This window comes from Larimichthys crocea, chromosome X (genome assembly GCF_000972845.2).
Source record: "Larimichthys crocea isolate SSNF chromosome X, L_crocea_2.0, whole genome shotgun sequence".
Lineage (NCBI taxonomy): Eukaryota > Metazoa > Chordata > Actinopteri > Sciaenidae > Larimichthys > Larimichthys crocea.
In genome coordinates, this window is record NC_040020.1 from 39,420,648 (window position 1) to 39,447,952 (window position 27,305).

General features: G+C 39.8%; 2 protein-coding genes across 5 annotated transcripts; both read left to right on the forward strand.

The window, feature by feature from the left end:
* Window positions 1-1,097: 1,097 nt before the first annotated feature.
* Window positions 1,098-23,009, forward strand: slc44a2 (solute carrier family 44 member 2 (CTL2 blood group)). 4 transcript variants are annotated; one of them, XM_027283189.1, is made up of 23 exons: window positions 1,112-1,345; window positions 7,326-7,374; window positions 7,496-7,569; window positions 8,067-8,151; window positions 8,273-8,357; window positions 8,464-8,586; window positions 8,674-8,734; window positions 8,861-8,990; window positions 10,042-10,125; window positions 10,424-10,536; window positions 10,622-10,753; window positions 10,835-10,934; window positions 11,650-11,742; window positions 12,809-12,896; window positions 12,997-13,259; window positions 13,456-13,550; window positions 14,510-14,613; window positions 14,698-14,771; window positions 14,912-14,982; window positions 15,080-15,168; window positions 15,254-15,338; window positions 17,942-18,088; window positions 22,986-23,009. In XM_027283189.1, exons 1-22 carry the CDS (start codon window positions 1,309-1,311, stop codon window positions 18,049-18,051), a joined length of 2,145 nt encoding a protein of 714 aa, XP_027138990.1. In that variant the 5' UTR covers window positions 1,112-1,308; the 3' UTR covers window positions 18,052-18,088; window positions 22,986-23,009. The 4 variants fall into 4 exon arrangements, with proteins under 4 accessions (XP_019133726.2, XP_027138990.1, XP_019133728.2 ...); XM_019278181.2 differs by lacking the exons at window positions 17,942-18,088; window positions 22,986-23,009 and adding an exon at window positions 15,592-17,073 and having other exon boundaries at window positions 1,098-1,345; XM_019278183.2 differs by lacking the exon at window positions 22,986-23,009 and having other exon boundaries at window positions 1,113-1,345; window positions 17,942-18,766.
* Window positions 20,013-27,207, forward strand: odad3 (outer dynein arm docking complex subunit 3). Its single transcript, XM_010734616.3, has 13 exons — window positions 20,013-20,428; window positions 20,648-20,769; window positions 20,897-20,974; window positions 21,236-21,427; window positions 21,569-21,670; window positions 21,962-22,087; window positions 22,854-22,976; window positions 23,080-23,229; window positions 23,326-23,486; window positions 23,591-23,747; window positions 23,933-24,082; window positions 26,118-26,205; window positions 26,291-27,207. Exons 1-13 carry the CDS (start codon window positions 20,350-20,352, stop codon window positions 26,413-26,415), a joined length of 1,653 nt encoding a protein of 550 aa, XP_010732918.2. The 5' UTR covers window positions 20,013-20,349; the 3' UTR covers window positions 26,416-27,207.
* Window positions 27,208-27,305: the final 98 nt, after the last annotated feature.

A 27,305-nucleotide genomic window follows, 5' to 3' on the forward strand; every position in this document is an offset into this window, starting at 1 on the left:
CCTTTAAAGAGAAAAGACTTATTATACCGAATAAAAAGAAATGAACCAATAAAAATGTATTAATAACATTAAATGACTTTACCAGGGAAAATGTTACCAGGAAGCTTGGTAACATGTTTATTTGACTGATTGATTGTGTCATTTAAGAAGCTGTGTGATTTATTTTCATTTTTATAAGAAACCTGATAACATTTCATACCTTTGAATTATTAATTGATTTACCGGCACACCGACGCATGACACTTCTGTGGCCAAGGGTGGATCTGTCTCCTAAATGTTTGTCTTTCAGAGGACGTCCTGTTTTGTTTTTGCTCATCACTGAGTTGTTGTCATTGCTGTTGTTTCATGGAGAAGCACCAAAAATAATCAATCATCTGCTGTGGCCAGTAAACCGAAACCTTAAACTTATCACTTCCAGAAGATTCTCTATTCAGTAACAGATTTCTCAGCTTATCCTGCTCCTTTGATCCTAATTGCTCATAAACTTTAGTCTCATGTCTCATATCATGGATTATATAGTAAAAGAAATAGTTTTCCTCAGAATAGTGGAGACTGTGCTGCAGTGGTAACAACATATCACTTTATAACTATACTACTTTAAACAAAATTCCTTCAGTTCCTTCATCAATTTATAGAGGTATAATCAGCAAAGTATCAGAAAAAGGTAGTCCTGATGCAGAATGTTTTATACATAATTGGATGGTTATTAGGCCTACTCATGCATTAACATTAACAGGTCTGACTGTTTCATGTTCAAGTTTCAAGTTGTCATATATATGCAACAGAGAACAAAAAATAAAATATAAAAGCAAAACACGTGGTTCTAAATACTTTATTCTAATCGTTTAATCTTTTAATCATTGGGTGTACTTTCTCTCTCACACGTTACAGTACGAATAAAACAACATGACATTGGCTGATTTAATCTCCTTAATGAAAAGTGAATTTGTCATGTTAATGTTCATAATCGCATTATGTCGGTTTCAAACACAAACACACATTCCATAGAAGTAGCGGGCGGTTGGCGGGTTTTGTCCCGCTCGGGCGCACTCTGATTGGTTGTAGCAGCTATCAGTTGGGAGGCTCTGCTCTCTCATTGGCTGCCTCACCCCTCCGTCAGGCTGGAAGCCACCGTGCTTCAGTTTGGTTTGGGATGGTCTCTCTCTCTCTCTCTCTCTCTCTCTCTCTCTCTCTCTCTGGATCTGGAGCTGTAGCAGTCTGTTATTGATGGTTTTTCCCCCGACATTTCCATGGTAACTGTCCTGTCTAAGATCTGATCAGCAGCCAGGAGCCGAGCAGTGTGTGAGAATGGAGCTGGAGGAAAAAAACCCGGACCCTAAATACGGTAAGATCAGTTTTATGTGTCTGTTTTCTCCTCGATCTTTGCTTTTTTTTCTCCCTCTCTCTCTCTTTCTCTGAACGGACCGAAGATATGGAAACAATGACTGCAAGGGATGGAAGAAGGGTGTGGACCTCATGGGTCTTATGCAGATCTGGAGTCAGCCTCATCCTCCATAGTCGGGTTATTTCTCAGAGTTTGCGTCTTTTATCTCAGATTATGTGAATTGAGTCTTTTATTTTTCATTTGACAATACACAGTGAATTAGAGCAGCGTGTTTTAAATAGGTGGTTGTATTTGTGGCTTCAGCTTGTCCTTTTTTTTAAAGGCACAAACCAAATGTTGCATCAGATGAAACCTAACCTCAGCCTAGTTATTTATTATTAGTATATGGTGGTATAAACCATGCTGATATAGACACGTAGGTTCATCCATTCAAACTGTTTTAAGTTGGATTCATATTCAGGTTATTCTGTACTACACGAGCACATAAAAACAGGCCACAGCAGAGGATTGGTTAGTATACTTGGTACCATTTGCTGTTTTGTAGATATATTTTATCCATGTTTATCCACAGATGCACACATACACATACATTTCACGTATTTGAATGACTTTTGTTCACAGATCAAGGAAAACACTTCTTCTGTACCAGCCAAACACATGACTCATCGCTGATGTGTGTGTCGCACACATATTCTGGCCTTAACACCAACTTAGTGGCCCAGAGCAGCTTGGTGTGGTCTTCTTGTGTCTGGGCTGGGTTGTTATTTGTATGATGTGTTGAGTCATGAAGTTTTCGTAACCGGTGTTATTCTTGCTTTAATACCCCGTCCCAGTGTCGTTGCATGGGAGACCTGACCACAGGCCGCCCAAAAGTAAACCACACTGGTATTCCATAACGCTAATGCGCATGTTACAGTTGCATTGTTCCTTCTTTCACAATGTGAGATGCTTCCAACAGCCCACACCCACAAGTGCCCATCCTCTACAGTCAGTCCACAGCACTTCCACTGTGGAGCATTTCCTCATTGCTTTCCTGTTACCATGTAAACAGGTCTTTTTGCTCAGCTCCCATCCCCCCATGAAGGCTAAAAGGTCAAAAACCACAGCCCGGAGATAAAGGTTTATAAAATGCATACGCGCAGAAACACATTCCAGCTCACCACTATTCTTATACAGCAGTTTTTATAGGCAGAGTTTGACCTGTGAGCAGTCCCTTATCATGTATTCATTGCTACCACTGTTACTATCACTACATTTTCCCTCCGTTGTGCAAGCAGGCAGGCTTCAGCCTGCAGACTGCGTTCAGCCATGTCTGCTCTACCCACTCAGCAGATACAGTCAAGAGATTTCTAGTGAATATCAAGATGACGCACCACACACTCAGAAGCATTACCACACACACACTGCATGTACACACATATGCATGAGCAGACACAGGTGTACTGCTGTAAATGTTTCACATTGAGTGCTTGTCATTTGGACTGTTTGATCCAAGGAGAGTCTGTGAGGAGTACAGAGAGACAGCAATCAGAGCCGGTCAATATTCAGTCCAAAAAGATGTGTTTCCTCCTTTGCTTTTAGGAGCATGTAGGCCAGCAACCTTGTTAGTAGCTATCAAAGGGTAGGTTTTTTTTAAGCATTAGCTGTTAGAGACAGAAGTTTCTGGGACTCCATCAAGTCCCATATATGAATCATCCTAATCTACATGCCCTAAATAGAAAGAAAATGTCTGAAAAAAAGCAAAAAAGACCAAATGTATGGTATCATAATGTCTGTACGTACACACACACACGCATGCCCGTGCACGCAGAACCACAGTGCCCACTAACCCATTAAGGTAGCCAGGAAGAGGTTCATCTGATAACCCCTCTGGGCCCATTAGTGAATCGCATCAGTCATGACATCATCACTTACTTTAACACACACACACACACACACACACACACACACACACACACACAGAGATACAGTCATGTCTAGAAAAACGTATATTATCAGCAGAAGCAGAGACTGTCTCATTTCTAGCATCCACATTAGTTTCCAGTCAATTGTTCATTCAATTATTTCATGATTTTACCAAACGCTGTTCATCAGTAAGGTTTGATAGACGTTTTTAACTCCTCGTGGACCTGAACACAGACAGAGACTGAGTCTGGTAGGTCCGTTGGGTTTTCACCATCATGGCCCCTAGAGTACGTAATGAGCTAACTGAGGAACCTGCAGTAGCCAAATGAAAAAAAAAACTGTTCTTAAAGTTGCTATGTTCACTAAACTACTACGACATTCGTTTTGTCAATTAGATGAACAAACAAGACTATTTACAAGACGTTTGGCAGCTTTTACACAACAAATCTGCTGGAATGCACAGCACAGCCAGTGATTGTTTTATGGCACAAAGCAGGTCGCACTAATGGGGCTGTGTCTCTCACATTCACAGATGGTCCTACAATTGACAGACTGATAGAAAAATCACTTTCAGTGTTCAGCCATGGAATACTGTGTATTTTAATTGTTGAGATATTATTGTAATTTTACGGTGTGTATTTACAGTTTGTATATCCGAGAAAACTGAACTGAACAGCTGAAGACAACCCTAAAATGTCCCACTCAGTAGACATCTTCTTTGTCTTTTCTTTAATTAACACAAATTAAAGAGACCTTCATCAAAAAATATTTATTTTAGTTATGTCTACATGCTGAAACATGAATATAGGATGTATCCCTTTTAGATATATTTTTTTAGTGGGACATTTCGAGATATTCACACATGCCAAAAATTAAATGACAAGTTTGAGTCCGCTCTCACATTTGTATGATTAGTATGAACTTGCTAGATAATTAGCTTACACTATAACACTATAGGACTTGAACTTGACTAGACATGTAGCCTGCTAAAACCATCTACCAACACCTCTGAAGCTCACTATTAACACTTTATATCTCATTTGTAGGGTTGTGCTAGACGTTGTTTATGTTTATGCCAAACTACTGTTTCCTGTCTGTAGTTTTATATTTCTCTCTGATATGAGAGTGGTATCATCTTCTCAACTAACTCTCAGTGAGAAAGCGAGTAACGAAACTAACAAAACTAACAACTACTCTGTGCTCCTTTACACCTTTCTCAGCTTATGTCCTCCTCTGTAAGTCGCTTTGGATAAAAGCGTCTGCTAAATGCAATGTAATGTAATGAGTAAACACATTTCTCAAAATCTATTTCTTATTGATATCAGCCTCAAAAATCCACTGTTGGACTCTAATGAAAGAAAGGATATGGCACTGTGAATGTAACAGGCATGTGTATAATAGTTTGTATTGTATTTCATGGTATGGCACCATGCTGTCAGTCTGTCACATGACAGGCAAAGTGGGAAGACCAGATCCTAGGCGCGTGTCACCAGAGAACATGTAGGACGGTCTTATCTCTGATGTACAGTCCAGTCCGCCTTGTATGTGTAAGACAGACACAGTGTAACATAACCAAATCATTGTCTTAATGAAACCGTTCTAAGACATCTTTGTGCATTGTTTAGGAAGTTAGTGACATTTAAAAGGGTTGTGTGGTTGATGTGCTGTAACAAGCTGGCTGGCAGCTTGAAGTAGAAAACAGGAAGCTTAGAAAACATTGAGAGGAGAGAGAGGGGAGAGAAGTCACAGAGAAAACTATTTAGTAGAAGTGTTAGTACTGTGTTTTTTTTTTCAAAGCTCATTTCAAGTGTGATTTTTTTTCTCATGTGACCACTGTGAGGAGAGAGCTGCTTTGCGTACAGTTGCACACTGTAAAACAGCTGTGACAAAGAAACAGTGAACGCACGTTGATTCAGCGGATTGAGTTAAAGCCCCAAATAACTGTTATGATTTGAGAACACTCCCTGTAGTTAGATTTCTTTCAGCAGCTTCATTGGCGCCTTTGTTGCCGTTGCTGCTCCTCTCTCAATTCCCCCATCAATACCGTTTTCTGCTGCAATTCCCCTGACAAATTTCTGAGCCAAGAGAGAGAGAGCAAATAGAGAAACGGGGTAGGAGGCAGAGCTGTGGATACACTGAAAGAAGGAAGTGAACAGTGAGAGGTCGGAGGACGCAGACAGGAAGAAGACATAGACATAGACACCGCTACACACTGAAAGACTGAAAGAAATCTATAAATCCGTCCATGACGAGAGAAATATTGTCAGAATGTCAAACTACAAAAGACAAGGTATTGTAACTTCTTGCTACTGCTGGATTTATTTTATTTACTGAAGCTTTATTTGTTGCTGAATGTCTTATCCTATCATTATTCCAGTACTATACTCATGTATTATTCACTTATCGTGATGGTTGATGGACTGCTTTAACAGCAGGCATACAGTACTTTAAAACAAAGAGTTCAGTGACAGCTTTGTGGCAATGCCAACTGCACATCTACAATGTGTGGGCAGTGTGTATCCTGTGTGTGTGAGTGTATGAGCAGTGTGTGGTGTAGCAGACATGTAAGAATTAGATAAGCAAGTAGCTGGTTTCACCTCTGTCCCCCACACAGAGAGCTTAAGAGCGGTTACCACTTCATCATGCGAATTGTGAGCTTGGTAGCAGCAGCAGACACATGTGACAGGATGTGTACTGGCAAGCTGTCTTGTTAAAGGGATGTTGGTTAAGGAGATTATGTTTACCGAATGCTTCACAAAGATGATTTCCTGTTTTAGTCATTTCGAGGTGTCAATTTTGACATGTTAAAATGACTAACCAGCATATTCATACTCGTTGCGGTTTGATCATGCTGAATTGCAGTATGAGCTCATGATGATCTCACTGTAGGCAGAGTGAGCTTGGTGGATGTTTCAACTCTTCTGTGTCTGAGGTGTTTCCATGGCGGCTGGCGATGTCCATAGGGAGCTCACCATCGCCGGGGAGCCGTTTTGTGGGTTGCTAGGCACGACGGCCAGGCAGAAGAATCCTTTTGTTCTGAAGACCGACTATCTTTGTCAATACGTCGACTTACACTTGAATATTTACTCTTCTGCATGCTTAGTGCTCTTTACATACATTAAACATGCTGTGATGCCCTGTGTGGCATCCTCTGAGTGTGTCCCTTCCTCCTCATCTCATGGGTGTGCTCTATTTCTTCCTCCTCCTCTTCTCTGGGTGTGGTTTCTCTGTCTGCAGGTGTTTTCCATTGTGTTACTTTGGATTAGAGTATTTATGCCACTGCAGCCAGGAGCTCACTCTCTTCTCTGATCTCTCTCCGGCTCTGCCCCGTACTGGGCTCCCCTGTCCCCAGTCAGGGTTGGTTTGGTTTGGTTTAGTTTAGCTTGATGCTTTTGGTTGTCCTTTGCTTTTGTTTCACACTATCAACACTTGCACACGCCATAACTTCAAATCTTTTATGATTGTTTAATTTGGTCTAATTTGGTTTAATTTGATTTAATAAAGAATGTACATGGTATGGACTCCCTTTTTGCCATGACTCTCAGAGCCAGGTCATGACACATGCTCATACACCCTACTTTAAATAACCAGTGTGAATAATTTGTAAATTATATAAAATGCAGTTTCTCATTGATAAGATAAGAACAATGTGAAACACTGAACAATGTGCTGAAACCTATTTATAGGTCAGCATCAGTCTTGAAGAAGCAATTAGATGAAACGCCTAATTAAATTTTAGCAATTAGCAAACTTTAGTGGTGCATTCAGTATACTGGTACCTGTATAGCCACTTTCACACACAATTTCAAATACTATAATCTCAGAAATTTACCTGGCAGATCTGATTGTCGACCTACATTTATTTAATTGCTAAAAATAACTTTGCAGGGGTTAATGTGTAGTGAGATTTTCAGTGGTTAGTGGTTTGAACTAAAACTGTTACTGGTTTATGTGTATGTCCTATTCTCATCACATTGACGGTTGAAGTCTTACATTTGATATATTTATACATAATTAATATCTTATTATAGTAAGAGACTTTATTGAAAAGCTTGTCATCTCTTTTTATCTCCAGGGGAGTCCAGGAAGTTTGACCCAAACTTCAAAGGGCCGATTCACAACAGGTGAGATGTCTGTTTGAATCATTAAATCAATATCATCAATAATTTGTTTCTTTCTGTTGTGCCATACACCGATAACAATATTCTGCCTCTCCTCTCCTCTCCTCTCCTCTCCTCTCCACAGGGGTTGCACAGATGTCCTCTGCTGCATTCTCTTCATCTTAGCCTTGTTGGGGTACTTTGCTGTGGGTATCCTTGGTAAGATGGCCATTACTCCAACATGGTTTACTTTTTACTCATATTAACTAGATTTATTTACTAGAAATACATTTTGTAAAAGTTTGAAAAACATGATTATAATGTTGCATTGTATACTACATGTCTATGTTGATCTCTGATTAATGGACTATTCTGTATATACAGACACCAAAAGAACCCGAGACAATACAGGCAGGCAAGATGAAAGATATTTGAGAAGAGTTGTGGGACGTAGTTTATTTTTGCTTGAAGGTCACACTGATCTGTCCCTCACTGTATTGTGTTCTCAAAGTTAGAAATTGTTTGCATATCAAAAACATGATGATGCTTTGTCTTCTGCTTTCCAAAAATGCAAACATTCTTTCCATGTCTTTACTACAGTTCAAACCAAGTCTGGAGTTTCATTTATATGACACATATTGAGAAATAATTCATACAACTGAAATTGTAAATACATCCACTTTTGTTCTGAATGATTTGATGTCTGCTCCATGTAGCCTGGTCTCAGGGCGACCCCAGGAAAGTGATCTACCCCACGGACAGCAGGGGGCAGTTCTGTGGGCAAGCAGGAACACCTCTGGAGTGAGTCACCTGACAATATGAACATTAAAACTCTTTGACATGCAGACTACCTTATGTATTTCACATAATGATAGGAGTAACTGTAATATGACATTTATTATTGAATGTCTTCACGTAACAGGAAGAAGCCTTTTCTTTTCTACTTCAACATCCTGAAATGTGCCAGTCCTCTGGTGCTGCTGGAGTTCCAGTGTCCCACCACACAGGTCAGAAACAATATCTACTTATCTTATTTCATGTTCATTGCAACATTTTTGTCCTTTTTACCAATCAACTTTATTGTCATGATTATATGTTGTTGTTTGTGTCCAGGTATGTGTGGAAAAATGTCCGGAAAGGCATATGACACTGGTGAAAGCAAAGTTAAGCCTCAAAGCAGAAGACCGCGTATACTACAAACAATTCTGTAAGGAAGGAGTGGACTTCGACAAAATGGTACACATCTATATAATTATTAAAGTAATGCTGTAAAATGTGCATTACAATATGACAAACATGTTTTTGCTATTTCACACAATTCAGAGTGCTCCTGAGATCCTGAGGGATGGCTTGTGTCCGGCCATGCTGATGCCCAGTAAAGCTTGTAAGTGAGAAACTTCTTCTTCTTCTAAGTTTACTCGCTCTCAATACATGCAGCTGTGTCTGAAGGTCTGCTGTTTCTGTGTGAAATGAAACAAACAACTACATGAATTATCTTCTCCCTCTGCAGTCACGCGTCGCTGCCTTCCTGCCTTAGGAACGAGAAAGAAAAATGGGGTGGTAGTGGTGGGCAATGAGACCACTATTGATACCGGAGAAGGTACCACTGTCAATGCCACAGATGTACTGGAGGCATCCAAGTGAGTCATTGTATGACAGCGTATCATGTGTACACACAAAATATGCCAACGTTATAAGAATGTTAATCAGTCTGATTGTGTTGTTGTAAACATGCTCTGAAATGATCAAGAAATGGTCTTAAAATGTATTTATAGATATATTAATTTAATGATTAGCGATTAGCTGATAGACAAAAAAAAAAGTGCCAGTTTGACAGTTTATCATTATAAATTTAGCCCTTTGGGTTGTAGATTGGTTACCAATCTCTCTGAACCAAAAGTTTTCCTTCGTTTTTTGACATTTTAAAAGATAAATTGAATGATCAAACATATTTATAGATTAATCAGTAAAAATGATAATAATCTTTACTTTTAACCCATAGAGAACGCTGTTAGGTGGCTAAATGAACCCGTTGAACACTTTTGACACCCCTCTTGTGTGTTTTGTCAGCTGACAGCTAGCATGTCACGTCCCCATTATATCTCACGACAGTGATTCGATGTCCTATTTAGAGGTCTTTATGCTCATATTTACGCAGCATGCTGATGTGTGTTTGTTACACTTCACGCCTGCTTTGGTTCTGCACTATCTGTATGCACCCCTGCGGGTCTTCATGTCAGTGTTTTCCATCAGCGTTATTCCCACTGGGGGAGGTTGCGATGCTGCCTGCATGTTATCTATCAGGATGATGAGTATTACAAGCTGTATTACAGGATGTTGTATTGTTGCAGCAGCAGACAACATCCCAGTGCTGGAGAGTGTGAAGCCATAGAACCAAGTCTAATTATCTGTCTTTTTAATTTTCAATGTGACATGACTAGTCTAATCAATGAATACCTTTGTGGCGAGTCACTTTAGAAATGCAAGTATGTGATTTTTAGTTTCAAATTAAAAATCAGGTCACAAGTGTAATTTCTCATTACCAGGTACTTTTTATTTCATACAAATGTTCTAAAAAATCTCTTTTTTGTCAGTCTTTGGCTCCATTTTGACTTCTACCTTGGCAGCTATACTTGCCAGATGTATACATGCTTCGTTGGTTTGTTTTTAAATCACTTCCTTTCGTTACAGGAAATCAAATATGGTCGTTGAAGCTCGCCAGGTGGCTATGAGAATCTTTGAGGACTATACTCAGTCTTGGTACTGGATATTGCTGTAAGTTCCTAGTGGTATAAGTAACAGAAATGTGTTGTATAGAACATCACATGAAAGCAAAATAAACCACCAATTTATTTTTTATACTTATTTATACATTAACTGTTTTTATAGCCACTAAACAGATTCAGTTTCCACTGGTTATATAAAAAGCATTTGTGTTCAAGACTTCAGCTAATTGATCATTTTGAAACCAGAAAAAAATGAATCACCGCAACTGTCAACATGAAAAAGTGCTGAAAGACTCTGTTGTTGCCTGTCAGTATGTTACAACCTTTGATGTGTCCACCCTCTCCAGTGGTCTGGTGATCGCCATGGTGGTCAGCTTGATTTTCATCGTCTTGCTGAGATACTTGGCTGGCATCATGGTCTGGGTCATGATTGTTTTGGTTATTCTGGTCATTGGCTATGGTAAGTCTTCATCAGCTGTATGTGATAAAGTTATCTGCTTTTATTTCAATGAAACACTTATAAATAACTGAACTATTTTTTTTAGGGATTTTCCACTGTTTCATGGAGTTTAAGAGCCTGAAGGGAGAGCCGGGCGCTGACGTTACCATCCGTGACTTGGGCCTGCAGACGGACTTCTCTGTCTACCTGCAGATCAGGCAGACCTGGCTGGCTTTCAGTATGCACTTTCATTCTGCAATACATCTCTGTATGAAGTGTTTATGAGTCCTGTTGATCTAATGCCTTCACTGTTTTGCAGTGATCATCCTGGCTATTGTGGAGGTCATTATCATCCTGTTACTCATCTTCCTCAGGAAGAGAATCATGATCGCCATCGCCCTCATCAAAGAGGCCAGCAGGTCAGTCTAAACTGGTTGTGAATCTCAGTTGGGCATTGTGTAGCTTCTTTCTATTCTGTCCAGACCTTTATAATTAAAAAATATTAAATGACTGTGTGTAATGTAAACAGGATCACTCATAGTGACAAACCCACAGAAAGTTATCACCCAAACCTGTAGTTACCTTCAGCTCTAAGAAGCATTTTAGGTTCTTTAAGCTCAATATTTTGGTTTTAGTTCAGTCTTAAAGCTCTCACCGGCCTCATTTCTTGCTGCAGCAGTTTTCAGCACAAAGCTTTGATAAATCCACTGTAGTCTACCTGTTTAGCACCAAACAGCAAATAGACACAGTTAACGACTACCTGGTGAACATATTGGAGCATTTAGCAGCTAAAGAACCAGATATTTCACTCAGGAGTTGACCTGAGAGCAAAAATAGAGCTAAAATGAAGCTGAATATTAGACTTGCATTAATAATGTGGCCAGAAACAAGTATGTGTAAATAGGCAACAGTCAATGTATTTACAGCTTGTTTTGCTGCAGTAAAAAGGTTAAAAAATCAGTTAATGCTGTTTTAATTTGATTGCATTAGTTTTTTGTTGTTTTTGTAAGAGTGAAAAGAGCCCTTCCCTTCCCTTTAATCATCACTAAGCTGAAAACTCCCCTTCTTCTCTTATTGAGTATTATATCTTAACTTGTTAACACAATATTTTGTTTTTTGTTTTTTAATTTTCAGAGCTGTTGGTCACGTCATGTCATCGCTGTTTTACCCACTCCTGACCTTTGCGCTCTTGGCTGTGGTGATTGCTTACTGGGCCATCACTGCTGTGTATCCTTTCATTTGTCCAGATGGTGATAAACAAACGTCAAAACATAAATCTGTCATTATATCATACTTCCTTTCCTACTTGCTACATCCTAAAATCTTTTAATTGCAAAAACTTTCAACTCTAAACAGCATAGTTTTCTGTTCCTTTATGGTATAATAATAATATATAATACAATAGCATGAAGAGAAAAGAAAACGTTGAAAAACATGACAAAAGGATTCAAATCTAAACAATTACCTAAATGAATGAAATGAAAGACCTTGATCAATCTGAATGATCATTTAGATTAAAGGGACAATATGTAAGATTGGACAGCTCAAATTCAAAACACTGGAGAGCAGCCTGATTGTCACGTGACTCTATAACTTCCTACAGCGGTGTTGTAGGTAGTGTCTTTGGAAACTTTACAAGGGAAATTATTTTATTTATAATTTACCTGCCCAGTCCTCCATACTGACAGCACGGTGAACACTTTCCACGATGTACTGTGGGTCAGGATATCTCTCAAGACAGAATCTTACAGCGTCATTGAGATTAAAAAGAGAGGGACGATGATGGTGGATATATATTTTTTTGATGAAATTAGTTGGAAACCTACTGAAAAAAAACAGACACTTTGGGCTCTAAATGTCTTTATCTATCAAAGCATCTCCAATATTTACAGTGTTTTACGACGTGTCTGCTAATAGAGCTTCTTAGGTCGGGCAGAATCTAACGTCCACTCTGTTGATTCACTTTATTTGCTTCCAAGGCTGTAGTACGTTTCATACCTGGCAACCCGGAGCTTCGGAATTCGGTGTAGTTATCTTACATATTGTACTTTTAATTAATCAATTAATCCATCAGCTAAACATTTAATCCATCTCAATTACCTCTTCTCAAGGCCGTAACCTTTGCAACCTTTTTAATGATTTACCCTTCTGTGCTATTTATTCATTATTCTTTCCTACTTCGTTTCTTGTTTATGACATTTTTCCATAAATGTACTCTATAAATAGTCACAGACTCTTGTCTGTAACCTCTTCAGAGCTATCCTCCCTTAGTCTCCTTGACTGTTGCGACCAGTTTCTTGTCCACATCTAATGAGCAGGTGTACAAGGTGTTCAACAACACGCAACCGTGTGAGTACGCACTAGAGACCTGCGACCCCAAGGTACGCTTATAAATGTCACTGCCACATTGAAATAATGAGTGAAGATGTGTGCGGGCTTCAGTCAACACGCCAAATATTCTGCTCTTCTCTCCTTCTTCAGACATTCAACACCTCCAATGTGTCAGCTCAGTGTCCTGAAGCTGAGTGCCTGTTTGCCTTCTATGGTGGGGAGACACTCTACCATAAATACCTTATCTTGTTCCAGTTCTACAATGTCTTCCTCTTCTTCTGGTGTGCAAACTTTGTAACGGCCCTGGGCCAGGTCACTCTGTCGGGGGCCTTCGCCTCGTATTACTGGGCCTTCAAGAAGCCTGAAGATATTCCCGCCTACCCCATCTTCGCCTCGCTGGGACGGGCCCTCCGGTTAGAAGCTGAATTTGTATTTGTGTGTGCTGTCTGTCCACTTGTGTATATTATGTATATTTATGTATTTTTGACTTACACAGAACAAGTGTAAGTGAGGCATATGTTAAAGTCAGTAGGTGGGTTACCCTACTTGTGTGACAGAGAAAAGAGTGTTAATGCTCACAGCTGGCTTGTGTTTCCTCCTCCTGTCCAGTTACCACACAGGCTCCCTGGCTTTTGGCTCCCTGATCCTGTCTTTGGTCCAGGTCATCAGGGTCATTCTGGAGTACCTGGATCACAAGCTGAAAGGTCAGAACATTCAACGTCAAAACAAGAAGACAGACTAACTAAATTAGTTGACTGTACATCTTCATTGTTATCATATATTTCTCAGTGACTGTGTTTATATGGATTTAGGATATTGTTGTTAAACTGGTTAGTCTTAATACTAGATGCCTGGAATACACCGATATGTGTGTTACACTGGTAAATCTTGTGCAGTATTATTGCTATAGTTGGAATCAACATGTCGTTGCTGTCTGATGAAAACCACATATCTCCACTCTTTATATTTTTGACATTTTTTTACATACGAATGTGCATATTCTCTTTCATCTATGGTCAGTATTTACAATCGCATTGACCAATGAAAACACCTCTTGTTAACATTATGTATGTAGGATAGTTAAAAGGAAGACAGCTTTGGGTAAATAACATTTTGAGTTTTGATTCAAGGAGAGACGACAAGCTCTGTGATCTCTCTAAACTGATGATGCATGCACATCAGTGATGACCATTAACCTGGATCATGCTGATTACAATCTAGAACAGTAAAATAGCACAGATATGGCCATTGTGAAACAGGAGAGACGAGGCTCAGAACCACCATTAGAACCATATAAACGGTTCTCACTGCAGTGTTTTAGATTTATTTTGTTTGGTATTTTGTTAGTTTGAGAGAGAAACAGTTTTTTCATCCTCCTGAAAAAAATGACGTTTTGGACATTTTGGATGATGTATTGATTGCATCTACTTTGCCTAGTTTGCACCTTTCATACCGCTAACCTTTCACACTGCTATGATCACATTTCTGTTATGGCTCTATGTGTGTGCAGCGCCTTGCAGGTGCAAAAAAAATCAAATCTTTTCTGGTGTATTTATTGCAACAGGGACACATAAAGGGTATCAAACAGGCAATAATCAGATTATTCTATGGTTGTAAACACATCCAGTCTTGTAATTGTAACATTTTCGCTCTCATCCTTCAGCTGCTCAGAACAAATGTGCTAAATTCATGCTAAGCTGCATGAAGTGCTGCTTCTGGTGTCTGGAGAAATGCATTAAGTTCCTGAACAGAAACGCCTACATCATGGTAAGTTCTTCTTACTGGACACAGCCGCATGAGAGATGTTGAGTCTGGTCAGGTTTTAAAGGTTTGTTTATTGTTTTTCTATAGATTGCCATCTATGGAAAAAGTTTCTGTCCCTCAGCCCGAGATGCTTTTTTCCTTCTCATGAGGAACATTGTCAGGTGGGATTCCATCACATTAATACTATATATAGATATAGAATAGACAAGTTTTAATTGAACATTTATTCACATTTTAGACTATTATTAGCCTAGTTTCATTTCATTGACTCATTTCATATACTGTGTCCATTTCAATACAGGGTGGCTGTCTTAGATAAAGTGACTGACTTCCTGCTGTTTCTTGGGAAGCTCCTCATCGTTGGAATTGTTGGTAGGAAAGCTTTTATTTTTAGACCCAAGTGTCTTTAAACCGGAGAGCTCTGTTTGGCTTTGTAATTTAAACCTAACTCACCTTTTTTTCTGTACAGGGATCTTCTCTTTCTTCTTCTTCTCTGGAAGAATCAAAGCAGTCGAGGAGGCTGCGCCATCTCTGAACTACTACTGGGTGCCAATACTGGTGAGAGACAGTTATGTTTGTATGATTTTTTCCTTAGTTCTGTGCCACAGAAAAGGTCTTGATGTGCGTGATTTTCTTCACCCAGACGCTGGTAGTTGGATCCTACCTCATCGCCCATGGCTTCTTCAGCGTGTACGCCATGTGTGTGGACACACTGTTCCTCTGCTTCTGTGAGTAACAGTGCATTTAGCCACATCTCCTGCAGATTTCCTATCTTCTTCCTGTTTAAACTGCCCAAAACTGAGATGCTGATTTCCTCTTCCTGACATGTTTGTAACTCTTCTCTCTTTTCTCATTTCTCCCTTTATGTTACTTTATTTCCACACATTCCCTTTGTTTCATGTTTTCATTTTTTCATTTTCCCTTAATTTTCCATTAACCCTATCAAAATCACAAAATGCGCATTAACCACACGTGCAAAAGGTGAGGACTTGGAAAGAAATGACGGCTCATCAGAAAGGCCTTACTTCATGTCCCCCGAGCTGCACGAGATCCTCTCCAAAGCAAAAAGGGTGGAGGATGATGATGGCGTTGAGCAGACGGACTCTGCCAAGCAGGTGGACGAGGTGAAACTGGAGGAGGAGACCCCTCTTCAGCAGCAACAAGACGGAGAGATCCAACTGAAAGAGCAGACGGTGCTCAAGCAGGAGAACGAGGAGGCTCAGCCTTTGCAGTCCAAGACGGATGCTGAAGAGCCACAGGAGGAGAAAAATGAAGAAGAGAAAGTCAGCGGGGCAGAGGAGACTGAAAAGAAAGAAGAGGAAAAAGAAGAGGTGAAAGAAGCTGTAGAGAAACAGGAGTTAAAACAGGAGGAAAAGGCAGAGGAGGCACCTCCTCCAGCTGTGGATGCTGAGAAAGAGGGGACTGGTGAAAAGAAAGAAGAAAAAGAAGAAACTCAGGAAGAAAATCCTCCCTCTGCGCCGCAGGAGTAGATGTTAACAGTAATGTAAGGGCAAGCAAAAAAAAAAAAAAAAACAAGGCTTGGTAAACCTCAAAGAATGAAAGAACCGTATTACAACTTTGTGAAATGGACTTGTTAAATGTGCGGCATTACAACCAGCTAAAATTTCAGATCGCCTTGCTATGCGTGTGGTGTGACGTCCAGCTGGAGGAGGTTGCGGTCGATGTGAAGGTTGAAGCAGGTCAAAAGCCCAGTGCATCTCTGTAGCTTGAAAAAAAATAAGAAGCTCCCTTGTGTTGGTTTTAGAACAGTGTTGGTTTTTATATTGTGAAGATCTGTAGAACATTGTGAGTACTGAACCTGTGCCTGATTACTGTCACTAATAGTTATCGTCTTAATCCTGTTATGCACTACAGAACCACTAAGTACCGTGTTTACAGTCAGGACAAACACATCTCAATTGATGGTGAATCTCTCACTGTTTACAATAATACCAGCTGACGCCAAAATGTTACAACATATTTGATATACTGTATGAATATTGGATCTTTTTTTTCCTATGGAACTTGTATATATACAGTAGTGTATGTCTATTATGTATGTTTTGGCTTCGGTCTTGTAGAGATCCCTGCTAAGATGGGATCCCATGTATTGTATTGCCACCTACTTGCCTTGGTATTTTGGACTGGCGCAAGCGCTGTGATTGTGTTGCCATGATGCAGCCATCGTGACCTCTCTGCAGACCCCGGCACTTGTTTACTGATCCCACTTGCCTCGCTCTGTCCCTATCCTCTCTCTGTCTCTCTCTCTCTGTCTAAGCGCTGCATGGTGTTAACAAGGCCTTCTGAATGCTCGCAACTAACGTCTAAGTCTCTGGATGCTTTTGTAACCCTTTTTTCCTGTTTGTCACCTTGTGTAAGATGTAAGTTGATTTTCCACTAAAATTACTGATGACATTCCACATTTACTGGATGTAAATCTCGATTAAAGGTGATTGTATTTAATCATAGTAGTTCTGTTATGGGTGTACAAGCGTGAGTTTCAAGGTGGTTTGGCGTTTGGATGCAGGTGAGTTTTTTTTTTATGTCCAACAAAATCTTAAAGGGGCACTCCAACAGTTTTACATGTTAAAAGTAGTATCCTGGGTAGTAACTTTTAGTAACTCTGTTGAAATCACATGTTCAACCCCAGGTTGTTTATTTGCTGCCAGATTGGGTTGCATTATGGGAAAGGTAGTATCTTGGGTTTTTGTAACTTGGCCCATGTTAGCGACCAAAATCAGGATATCTCCACCTCTGCTGTATTGATTTAAAGGTGCGGGTCCCAACATTTTTGGCACATGACCCATTAAAATAAAACAATGTCTGTCCTTAATCACTTTGCGTGAACCTGATTTGACATTTAAACCAAAGTGAGAAAGATAATATTACAATATAGATTTAGAGCATTATTTTAATTTGTTTAAGAGTAACTTAAGACTGATTGATTTTACTAACATCTACAAGTTTATCTTCTCAACTGGCTGGAGTGATGTTCAAGTGTACTCCAGGACCCCATGACATCACTGTTGGCTGGGGTTGCCAGTAGAACAAAGCATACTTCTGACCACACCCAACAGAGTTACACATTTCAACCAGAGAAGGCAGCAAAACACTGCTTTTCAGCCTTGTTACTATTATTATTGATTAACTGTCTCTCCTAACTTGCTGGAAGTGCAATATTATATTGTCAGAGTGCTCCTTTAATTTTAACCCCGTGAAAGGCAAAACAGATTATAGATAATTCTAGTCAGTGCATGAATACTATAACAGTTCAATTATCGATCAATGTTAGCATACTGTTGAACAGCATACTGTTTTGTCTGTGTCACAGTGGAGGATTTGGAGCGCAACGATGGATCAACAGAGAGGCCATATTTCATGTCACAGGACCTGCTGTCCCTCCTGAAGAAGTCCAATGAAGAACCCAAATCTGTAGATTAAGTCACAGCTGTGTGTGTGTGTCTGTGTGTGTGTGTGTAAGCATGTGTGTGAAAAAGCAAAAGCAAGAATTACAGTGTCATTTCCAATGCTACATCGTGTTTACAGTATGTTTATGATTCATTTATGTTGTCCGTATGATATTATTGATCCTTTTTTTATTTTGTTGTAGAGCCTTAAGCACATTGTCTCCCTGTACTTTTTCAACTAGCACGGTTTTATTACAGAGGGAATAAGAGAGCTCAAGTTACAGATGATAATTAATTTAAGCAACAGTTGCCTTAAAAACATTTGTTTTCTTTTGGTATTGTTTGTCACTTGTTTGTGTGTGGTCTGTCGTACGGTTTATGTGGAGGCTTTGAAGGGTCCATAATCTTTCTATAGGATCTCCACTTTATGGCAGATGTTGCCTGTTGATACATGAGTAAAGCTGTGCTTTATCGGTTTAACTAAGCATATTGCACTGTTATTAGACCACCAAAGCAAAGTTGCTAAACCGCAGGCGATTAAAAGCTTAGTATTATACTCAAAGCCTTAAGAGATTACAAATGACCCAAGTGGTTTAACTTGGATTTGCAGTCTTTATTTTTTGATAAGTTGTTTTCTTTTTTGTTCATACTCGTAAAACATATTCATGATTAATGTGCAGATTTTTAATCTGTAAAAGTTTCACATGTTTAATTTTGTTGTAAACTAATAAAGGTTTTTTTTTATGCCATATCAGTGTTCAAATGAAAAACAAAAAAGGCCAGTGCATCTTTGGTTTCAGTTTAACAGCATGAATTATTGCTTTTATCATTGTTATTTATCATCTTGTCCATTACAGTATGCATAAAAGTACAATTGGACATATAAAATAACTAAACATTTTAGATATACTCGTAAAAATCTTAAAGAATCATACTATAATTTCTAAACGCTTTAGAATAAGGGACACAAAGTTTGAATAGTTACTAAGGAACAGCTGAGTACATAATGAGGAATTAACTGTTAGTGATCCATTAGTTAATGAGCAACTCCTAATCAAATTTGAGTAGATAATGAAACAAAGTTAGCAGAATGATCACTATTTGTGAATCAATCATACTGACCACTTTCTGATTAACTCTGAACCAACTGTTGAACAGCACAAAACTAGTAACAACTCCTTCATTACAAATTACTTAAATATTAGTTACTGTTTTTGTGCACCCCAAGTCAAGTGGTACATAACAGTGAGGAGTAACTCATAACTTCATTGTCATCTTATGATTACCAACTCTTTTTCTGGCCCATAGAGCGTAAAGCTCTCATAAAATTAGATTAATAATTACAAAAACTTATGGTTCACTAGCAGTAAGTTCTTCATTTGTTCCCTGGTAATTACTCACTTATTGTAAAGTGTTACCATTTTGACACTCATAATCTGGAAATATATAGACCTAGTAATCACACATAGTTTACAAATGGTATATTTCAGGTTGTGTGCTTCCTATTTGTCTACAATGGAAGCCTATTTATTACTTGTTTTACAAGAGTAATATGTAACATGAAATAATAAAACATAAAATGGTTTTATTACTATGACGTTTTCACCCGTCTACTATATATGGACCTAAAGGACAAGGAGAAAGAAATAAGAGGATCATAAAGTGTTTTAGGAAACCACCAGGCACAGACAAACGGTTAAACTGAACTGGCCAAGTAGTTCAGGATTACATGAAATCAATGTCTGAGATCGTGGGTTGAAAGTCACGTGTATTTGAACTAGCTGGCTTTCCAACGTATCACGTTAAAATGTTATACCATCATATTTATTTTTTGTCTGGCATGGCAGCAATACGCTTCCGTATTTACTAACTCTGTTGACGTGTTTAATCGCAGGTTGTTCATTTGCTACCAGATTGAGTTGCATTATGGGAAATGTAGTAACCAATGAAACGGTGTCTACTTGTGACTGTTAATCTCAGGCTATGGACTCTGTGTGGAACTGATTAGACATTTAAACCAAAGCGAGCATTCTTTAAATTTGTTTAACTTGACACCACCTGAAAGATTTGTGTTAACCTCTAGCAGTTTATCATCTCACCTTGCAAACTAAGACTAAACACATGGCCCTAAGTCACTGCTGTAGTGTATTTAATTACAATAATCAAAGTCGCTGTTAAAGTTCAGACGCCGTGAGACTCAGCGTGTAGTGTACACGTTGCTGGGCAACGCTGCTAAGCAACACAGGAGCTCGTTTAGGAGCTAACCGGGGCTAACACTGACGGTGGACATATTCTTCTTTGATAACTGCGTACAACATTAACACGAAACGAAATGGCGTTCAGTGCCGGCTCTATTAAACCCCCGCTGCATGACCAAATAACGGAAATGCAGCGTAAAATCCAACTCCTGGGTAAGTTTGTTTAAAAGTAGTCTGAGCAGTGCAGTCCATGCTAACAGTTAATGCTATCGTGTTTTGCTACAATTAGCCAGCTAGCTGTCATGTTTAGTTTATCGTGTGACTAACCGCTTCAAACCCCGAGTAAACCCGACAGAAACAGTTTGACTAAATAGTAAATAGTTATGCACTCTCTCTGTTGTTATTGGTGTGGTGACTAAATGTGTCCACCAGAGGGCGACAGAACTGCATACTATGAGAGTTCCCAATCCACCATTAAGAAGAACACAGAGTCCATCCGCCAGCTGAGGCAGGAGAACAAGAGACTCTACAGGAAACTGGCAGAAGTTAATGCTGTAAGTCCTTATAAAGCAGAAGCAACCATCCCAGCTGTGTTGCTTCTTTCTTGTCCTCACGTATCTTCAGTCTAAGGAACAGTAAATTATATCTTTCTTTGTTCTCTTTGGTGTCTTGTCCTCCCAGGGTGATGAAAATGTCATCAAGATGGCCTTTCATAACAGAGGCATGGAGAAAGATGCCTACCGCAACATGTCAGGGAAGGTGAGGTTCATAGCAGCGTTGGTTTGATCATTCGAGAAACTGTATTGTTGGACTATTTTCATCACTTTTCCCACCTTAGCTAATGCTGGTTTGGAGATTTGAAATGGACAAACTTCTCAGTCTAGTGTCAAACCATTTACATGACACGTGATAGATTTAGATTACGCTTTATCCAGCTCCCTTTGTTTTCTTCTCTCTGTGTGCATGTGTGCCTCTCTTTCTGCTCACACACACTCCCCCTGTCGTTAACCCTTTTCTCAGGCAGCCCTGACAACGCTAGAGCAGAGGGTCCTGTCCAAGAAAAAGCGTCTCAATGCCCTCAAACACTCCACCCAGTCCCATGAGCGCCGCCTGGATGAGCTGAAGATAGAATACCGGAGAATGAAACCAGAAGCCAGCGGTGGAGCGCAGTCTGCTGATGCTCGCGCTCGGAAAAAGGAGGAAGTTGCCATGGTAGTTACCTCTCAAGGTCATGCAGAGATGTGCAAAACATGAATGTGTCTTTTTTCCTAGTGTTTACTCTTTATTAAATACGTCGCAGTATTTCACACACATACAACCTCTGCAAACAATGTTGTGTGTGTGTGTCTTCAGAAACTGCGGGCACTGGAGAACAGTCTGGAGAAGACCCAATTTAAGTGCAAGGAGGCTGAGAACATCATGACTAACTATCAGAAACTCAAAAGTCAGCTGCAGGTTAGTCCAACACTCATCTTGACTTGCTGGCCATACTGCAGGAGTATTGTTGGCATTCATCGTGCTGAGCAGCACATTGTAGACATTGCAATGTATGTAGCCTTTTTTTAGGTGCAGTGAAGTAGTACAAATATAGTAACCAGTAATAATTCACGCAGTTGTCCAGATCATACCGTTGCAACAGTCCTGTTATGATCTTTCTAAAACACTCACTGCAGCAATCACTCTTTTCATCCATATTTCCTGTTCTTTCTCTTTTTATCCCTCACTTTACCACTGTCACCACTTCAGGAGGAGAGTCTGACTTTCCAAGGCCAGTTGGACAGTCTGGAAGCAGAAATCCTGAAGCACAGAGAGGAGCTGCACAACATGCAAGTCATGAACAATGACGCCCAGCTTTCTAAAGAAACTGCCAAGGTGAACTACAACCTTTCCTCCCATCAATTTACAACATACTGTACATGATTGTAGTTAAGGATGACTTACTACTGCTTACTACTTACTCACTGCTGTCATCAGTGAGGTTACAAATTATATGAGTCACAACTAAAACAGCTACAACATCTTTTTAAGCGTTTATTCACCCATGTTCTTTTCGTTTTGATTTACTCAGACAACTTGTAAGTACAGACACATAAGCCAGTCTCATCACTATACATTGCACAAACAGAGATTTTTCCCCAAAACAGTATTACTCTTTCTTGTCTGTCTTTTTCATTCTTCAAAATAAATGCACAGTTGAAGATCACTATGGTTCATGTAGTAGCCTATAAAATGTTCTGCCTTTTAAGCAGAAGCCCCAGCGATGGGTGCTTCAAAGTTTGATTCTTTTCTTAAAATATATGGTTTGAAGTAATCAAAGGGAGAAGTATGTGGAAATGAACACACAATATTGTTAATAAAGTAATGAGCATGGTTTTAGTGAAAAGTTGATTTATCATGTTAAAGAGTTTCTAAAGTAGTTTTTTTTTAAATACATTAAAAGACATCTATGCCATAATGGTGTAAGTAAATAGTAATAAAAGGTTTTTAATATATATAAGTATAAGTAAAACAAGCTAGGTTCTAATGGTGTAATCTTGTCAAAAGTAGAGTAAAAGAGACGAGGCCTACTACAGGAGGCCAAGAGGCCTGTTCTCTCCCTTTTCCCATCACCCTGTCTCCATCTTTGTTTGTGTGCCAGGCTGAGCTACAGCACCAGGAGGAACTACTCCACAAGGAGCGCAAGGAGAGAGAGCGCATTATAGCCAGCTACAGGAGAAAGGTTGAGGAGCGAAAGGCCCAGGCTGAGAAACTTGATAAAAGGGTGAGATACGTGTGTGTGTGTGTGTGTGTGTGTGTATAATATTATATATATTATTTTATTTCAACTGTATGGGCAACAGTTATAATCTCTCTGCTACCTTTAGGCTCAGAGAACAACTATGCAGCCAGATGAGCTGAGCAGTGAGCCTCAGCGGAGCAGCCCCAGGGTGGCAGGTGAAGAGGAGAAGGCCATCTCCACTTTTGAGGAGGCCTTCAGACGCATCAAGGAGGCCACCAGAGTGACAGACATTCAGGTAGAGATGCACATACAACTGTACATGGATATACTTATGTGGTTACTCTCAGTGTTAACACATTCACACATTTGATTTTTTTTCTGCTGTGTGTAGGAGATAGCGGAGCGCTTTATCTCACAGAAGGACACGCACCAACATCTGGAGAAGCTGAGAGATGAGAATGAGAAGGAGCTGCAGCAGCTGAAGGAGCAGAAGGAGCTCCTGAACCAACAGTTCCTGGATATGAAATATTCTGGAGAGGCTAAACTCTCCAGGTGAGACACTGATAGACAATGATAGTGGAACAAATGCATCGTGTATGTAGCTGCAGAATAATGTTTATTTACAAGCCTCTACTCTTTCTCTGTGGTTTTATTAGTGACCAACAGATGCTGGAGGAGTGTGAGCAGCAGCTGCAGGCTCAGCAGCAGAGGTGTGATGCAGGCGAAGAGCGGCTTGATTGGCTTGTTAAAACTCTCGGTACTATCCGAGCTGGAGTGGAGCACCTTGCAGACAAACTTCAACACATCACACTGGTAAATACACCCACAGACATACTGCCTGTAAATTATTGCAGATGTTTCTCTTATTCCTAATAAGTGTCAATTTTCTTTCCCCCTATGAACACATCTGTGTTTGGTTTAAATTCCTTTTCTTTCTACATTCATGGTGTCATTGATTCTCATGTCTCGTCACCATTCTTCTGTTCTTCTCACACCAGGATGACGACATAACGGCTGAGGTGTCTCCAGACTCAGATGAGTTTGTGCTGGAGCTGATGACTCAGTGTGAGCTGAAGTTGCAGTTGCTGCATGAGGAGCTTCAGGGAAAGGATCTGGCTGCTATCATGAAGATGATGGAGGAGGAGGAGGTGAGTCGAAAGTCCACAAAACTCATCCAGCATCACAGTGGTTTGAAATACAAGTTGTGGTTTCGCATAAGATATTAATTACTGGGATTTTCAGAGGTAGTCCACACGAACTGGCACGTCAGGTTTGTGTAGTTTTAGTAATGGGTGCGGTAAAGTGGCAGATAATTAGGAGTCCTACCAGAGAATGTTGGCACAAGTGCAGCATTACTAGTAATAAAGTGTCTCTGATGAGATGCCAGGTGACAGTGATGTGACTGGCATAGTCCACCAATAACATCTCTGTCCCTCTCCATCCCGCCATCAACTAATCAGCCTATCCACCACACGTCATCAAAGTGCTCCATCTATTATGAGGTGCAGCATCCTCCAACACAGAGGTTCAGTTATTTTTGTTTTACAGTTTGTCCAGCAGTACAATACTGGTTGGCACAAATCATCTGTTGGTTCAGAGGGATGGCACCCTATAGCATCTGTCAGATGGTAACATATATGCTGAATAGAAGACATGATGGTCCTGGAGTCCCCTCTAGAGAAGGGAAGTGAGTGTGTCAGCTTGAACTTGAACTCAATAATAACTAAAGTTTTGGCAAAGTCTCTACAGTATGACAAATGCACACAGCATGACTAAACATAGAGCTGTACAATTAATCAAAAATGATTTGTGATCACAGTTTTGGCTTCCTGTAATTAAATGAGCATGATTGACTGTCATGTTTAAAATGTGCTCCACTCATAGAAAACTAAAATCAAGTGCTTCCTAAACTAACAGCCAGCCACCAGGGGTGATCGATTTCATTTCATTTCTGGGGCGTGTTATGGCGTTGCACCAGCAGCCTGAAATTTCATGGATGTTGTAGCTACAATCCGCAGTTGAAGACTAATGTACCAAGAGCTAGTCCCTCAAAACAGATCATCATCTACTGTTTGGAGGTATTTGGGATTTAGGGCAGGTGATGTTGAACAAGCACAAATCATACTCATGATGCATCAACTCACATCCGTCATAGCGACACTCTTTTGATTTTGGGTAAAAGATTTTGGTACAGTTTTTTATATTTGCCATAAGCATGCAGCCCTAGCTGAACATGTACACAGAGCTTCAGGGAAAGGATCTGGCAGCTAATATAAGGAAACAAACAACAATAATACCAGCAGAGCAGTGGTTTGAAGTACAGGTGTGTGTGTATGTGCTAATGTCACGGCTTAATAGATGTCTCTAACGAGCTCATGTGATCGGCCTAGTCTGCCAATAAAATCTCTGTAGCTGATCACAGGAAAGATTTGGGAATATGAAATTTGACATTCACCTCTGTACTGGCAGTTTTTGGCTTGTACAGGCCTCTGTTGTGCAGTGTAACGCATGAACACAGCATGGCTGAGCGTGTATGCATGCATGCTGCTGTGCTTATCTGAATGGTAAGGTAGGCATTAGGGCCACCTAAAGTGTTTGTTCATGATTATTAACGCTCTGCAGCGCCTTCTCTGTTTGAGAAGATTGGATATCAGAGTGTACCGTAGGAAACACGCAACAGTCTGTCGGCAATTTACTAATGACATTGACTATTTTACTCTCAGATCCATTTTTAGAAGGCATAATCTTTGTGATTGACGTAAATTTGAGGTGATAATTTCAAAATCAGTCCAGACTTGTTTGCTTGACTGGAACTGCTTGGCAGTCCTAGTCAAACAATTTGCACCTTGACCATAAAGAAGCACATGAAGTTTGGAGGAGATGGAGCAGCATTCAGACCAATGTAAATGAACATTTAATCACATACGATTGATAAAACCATGATTAGTGGTTTGTATTATAGATTCTATAGATACATATGATACATTTCAATACCTGTTTTCCACATAAAACTTTTTTCTAAAGTGGCCATTTGGTTTTCTCATGAAATGGGACTGACGTAAAGTCAATGGGGATTTTTTTTAAGGATTTATATTAAATATAAAAGATATTTAATAGTGAAAATTCTAAATAAATGTTGGGAGTCATAGCTGATTTTCAACATGCCTCTTGTTGCTCTCGCAGTTCTATGTCCGGATCGAGGGGAAACTACCGGCTTACAACACCCGTGTCAAGCTGCCTGAGGACGAAAGACTGGACCTCTTCAATGAAGGTGAGTTAGGAGACACACAAACACACACCCACACGAATACAAGCACTCTGTCTGAATCTGTTCTTGGTCATTCTTTGTGTCTCAGAGGATGAAAGTGAAGAGGACGAGGCTAGCGTCATCTCACGGGACGTGCTGAAGCGTCAGTCTCAGCTGATCATCGACGCCAATTCCAAGAAGAAAACGTGGAAGAAGAAGAAGGGCAAGATGTGATTTAACACCACAGTGTGTGTCAAGACTCAAGAAAAAATAAATGATCTGTACCTAAACCTAAAAGTATCAACCAAGTATATTTACTACTTTCTACTTAAACCATTTATTGTTTCTCCTTTGCAATATTAGACATGCAATTCTTAGATGATATTCATGAACAGATATATTTGTGTCGTTGCTGGTTACATGTTGAATCAGTGGGTTTGTTTTGACAACAGGAATGTTCTCAATCAGGTGTCACTGTTGTACCAACACTCGTGTCTCCGCCTCTTTCACAGTTCAGAATTCTACCGTCTGCCTCATGGGAACTCAATAAAAGCTATCAGCTTTCACTTTTTAATCTTCTATTTTTTGACCGTACATGGCTGCACCAGGCCGAAACAGCCCATCATTGTCCTGCTGATCGAAACCTGTTGTGAATGTGAAGGGTTTTATCTTACAGACATGATTCATTGCAGTCTGCAGTTCAATGAAACCTCTGACGAATCCAGCCTTTATTAAATATGTGAATCTCATCAGCGCTACAGACGCGTTGTTCCAGTATAAGCTCTGTGTCTCAAAAATAACACACATTTCTTCTGTCTCTTGGCACAAGTGTTTTGTGGCTGATGTTGCCAGCTGCTTAGGTTGTTAAGTGGATCATCTTGCTCTGTTTTGTACACACTACATGGTAGTGTGTAACCTCAAGAGTGTTTTTTGTAACTATCTGCTTAGCACCTCATAAATATTACCCATTCTGCTGTAATTGAGTGACTTAGGAGTGAAAGTGTGTGTGTTCACTAAGCTTCAGGGTTAAGATAAGAGCTGCTGTGAACAAGATTCGTGTTGCATTGATTTCCTAATTATTTTTTATTTTTGGGGACTTTTGTGTCCATGTTGTTGTCAGTCAG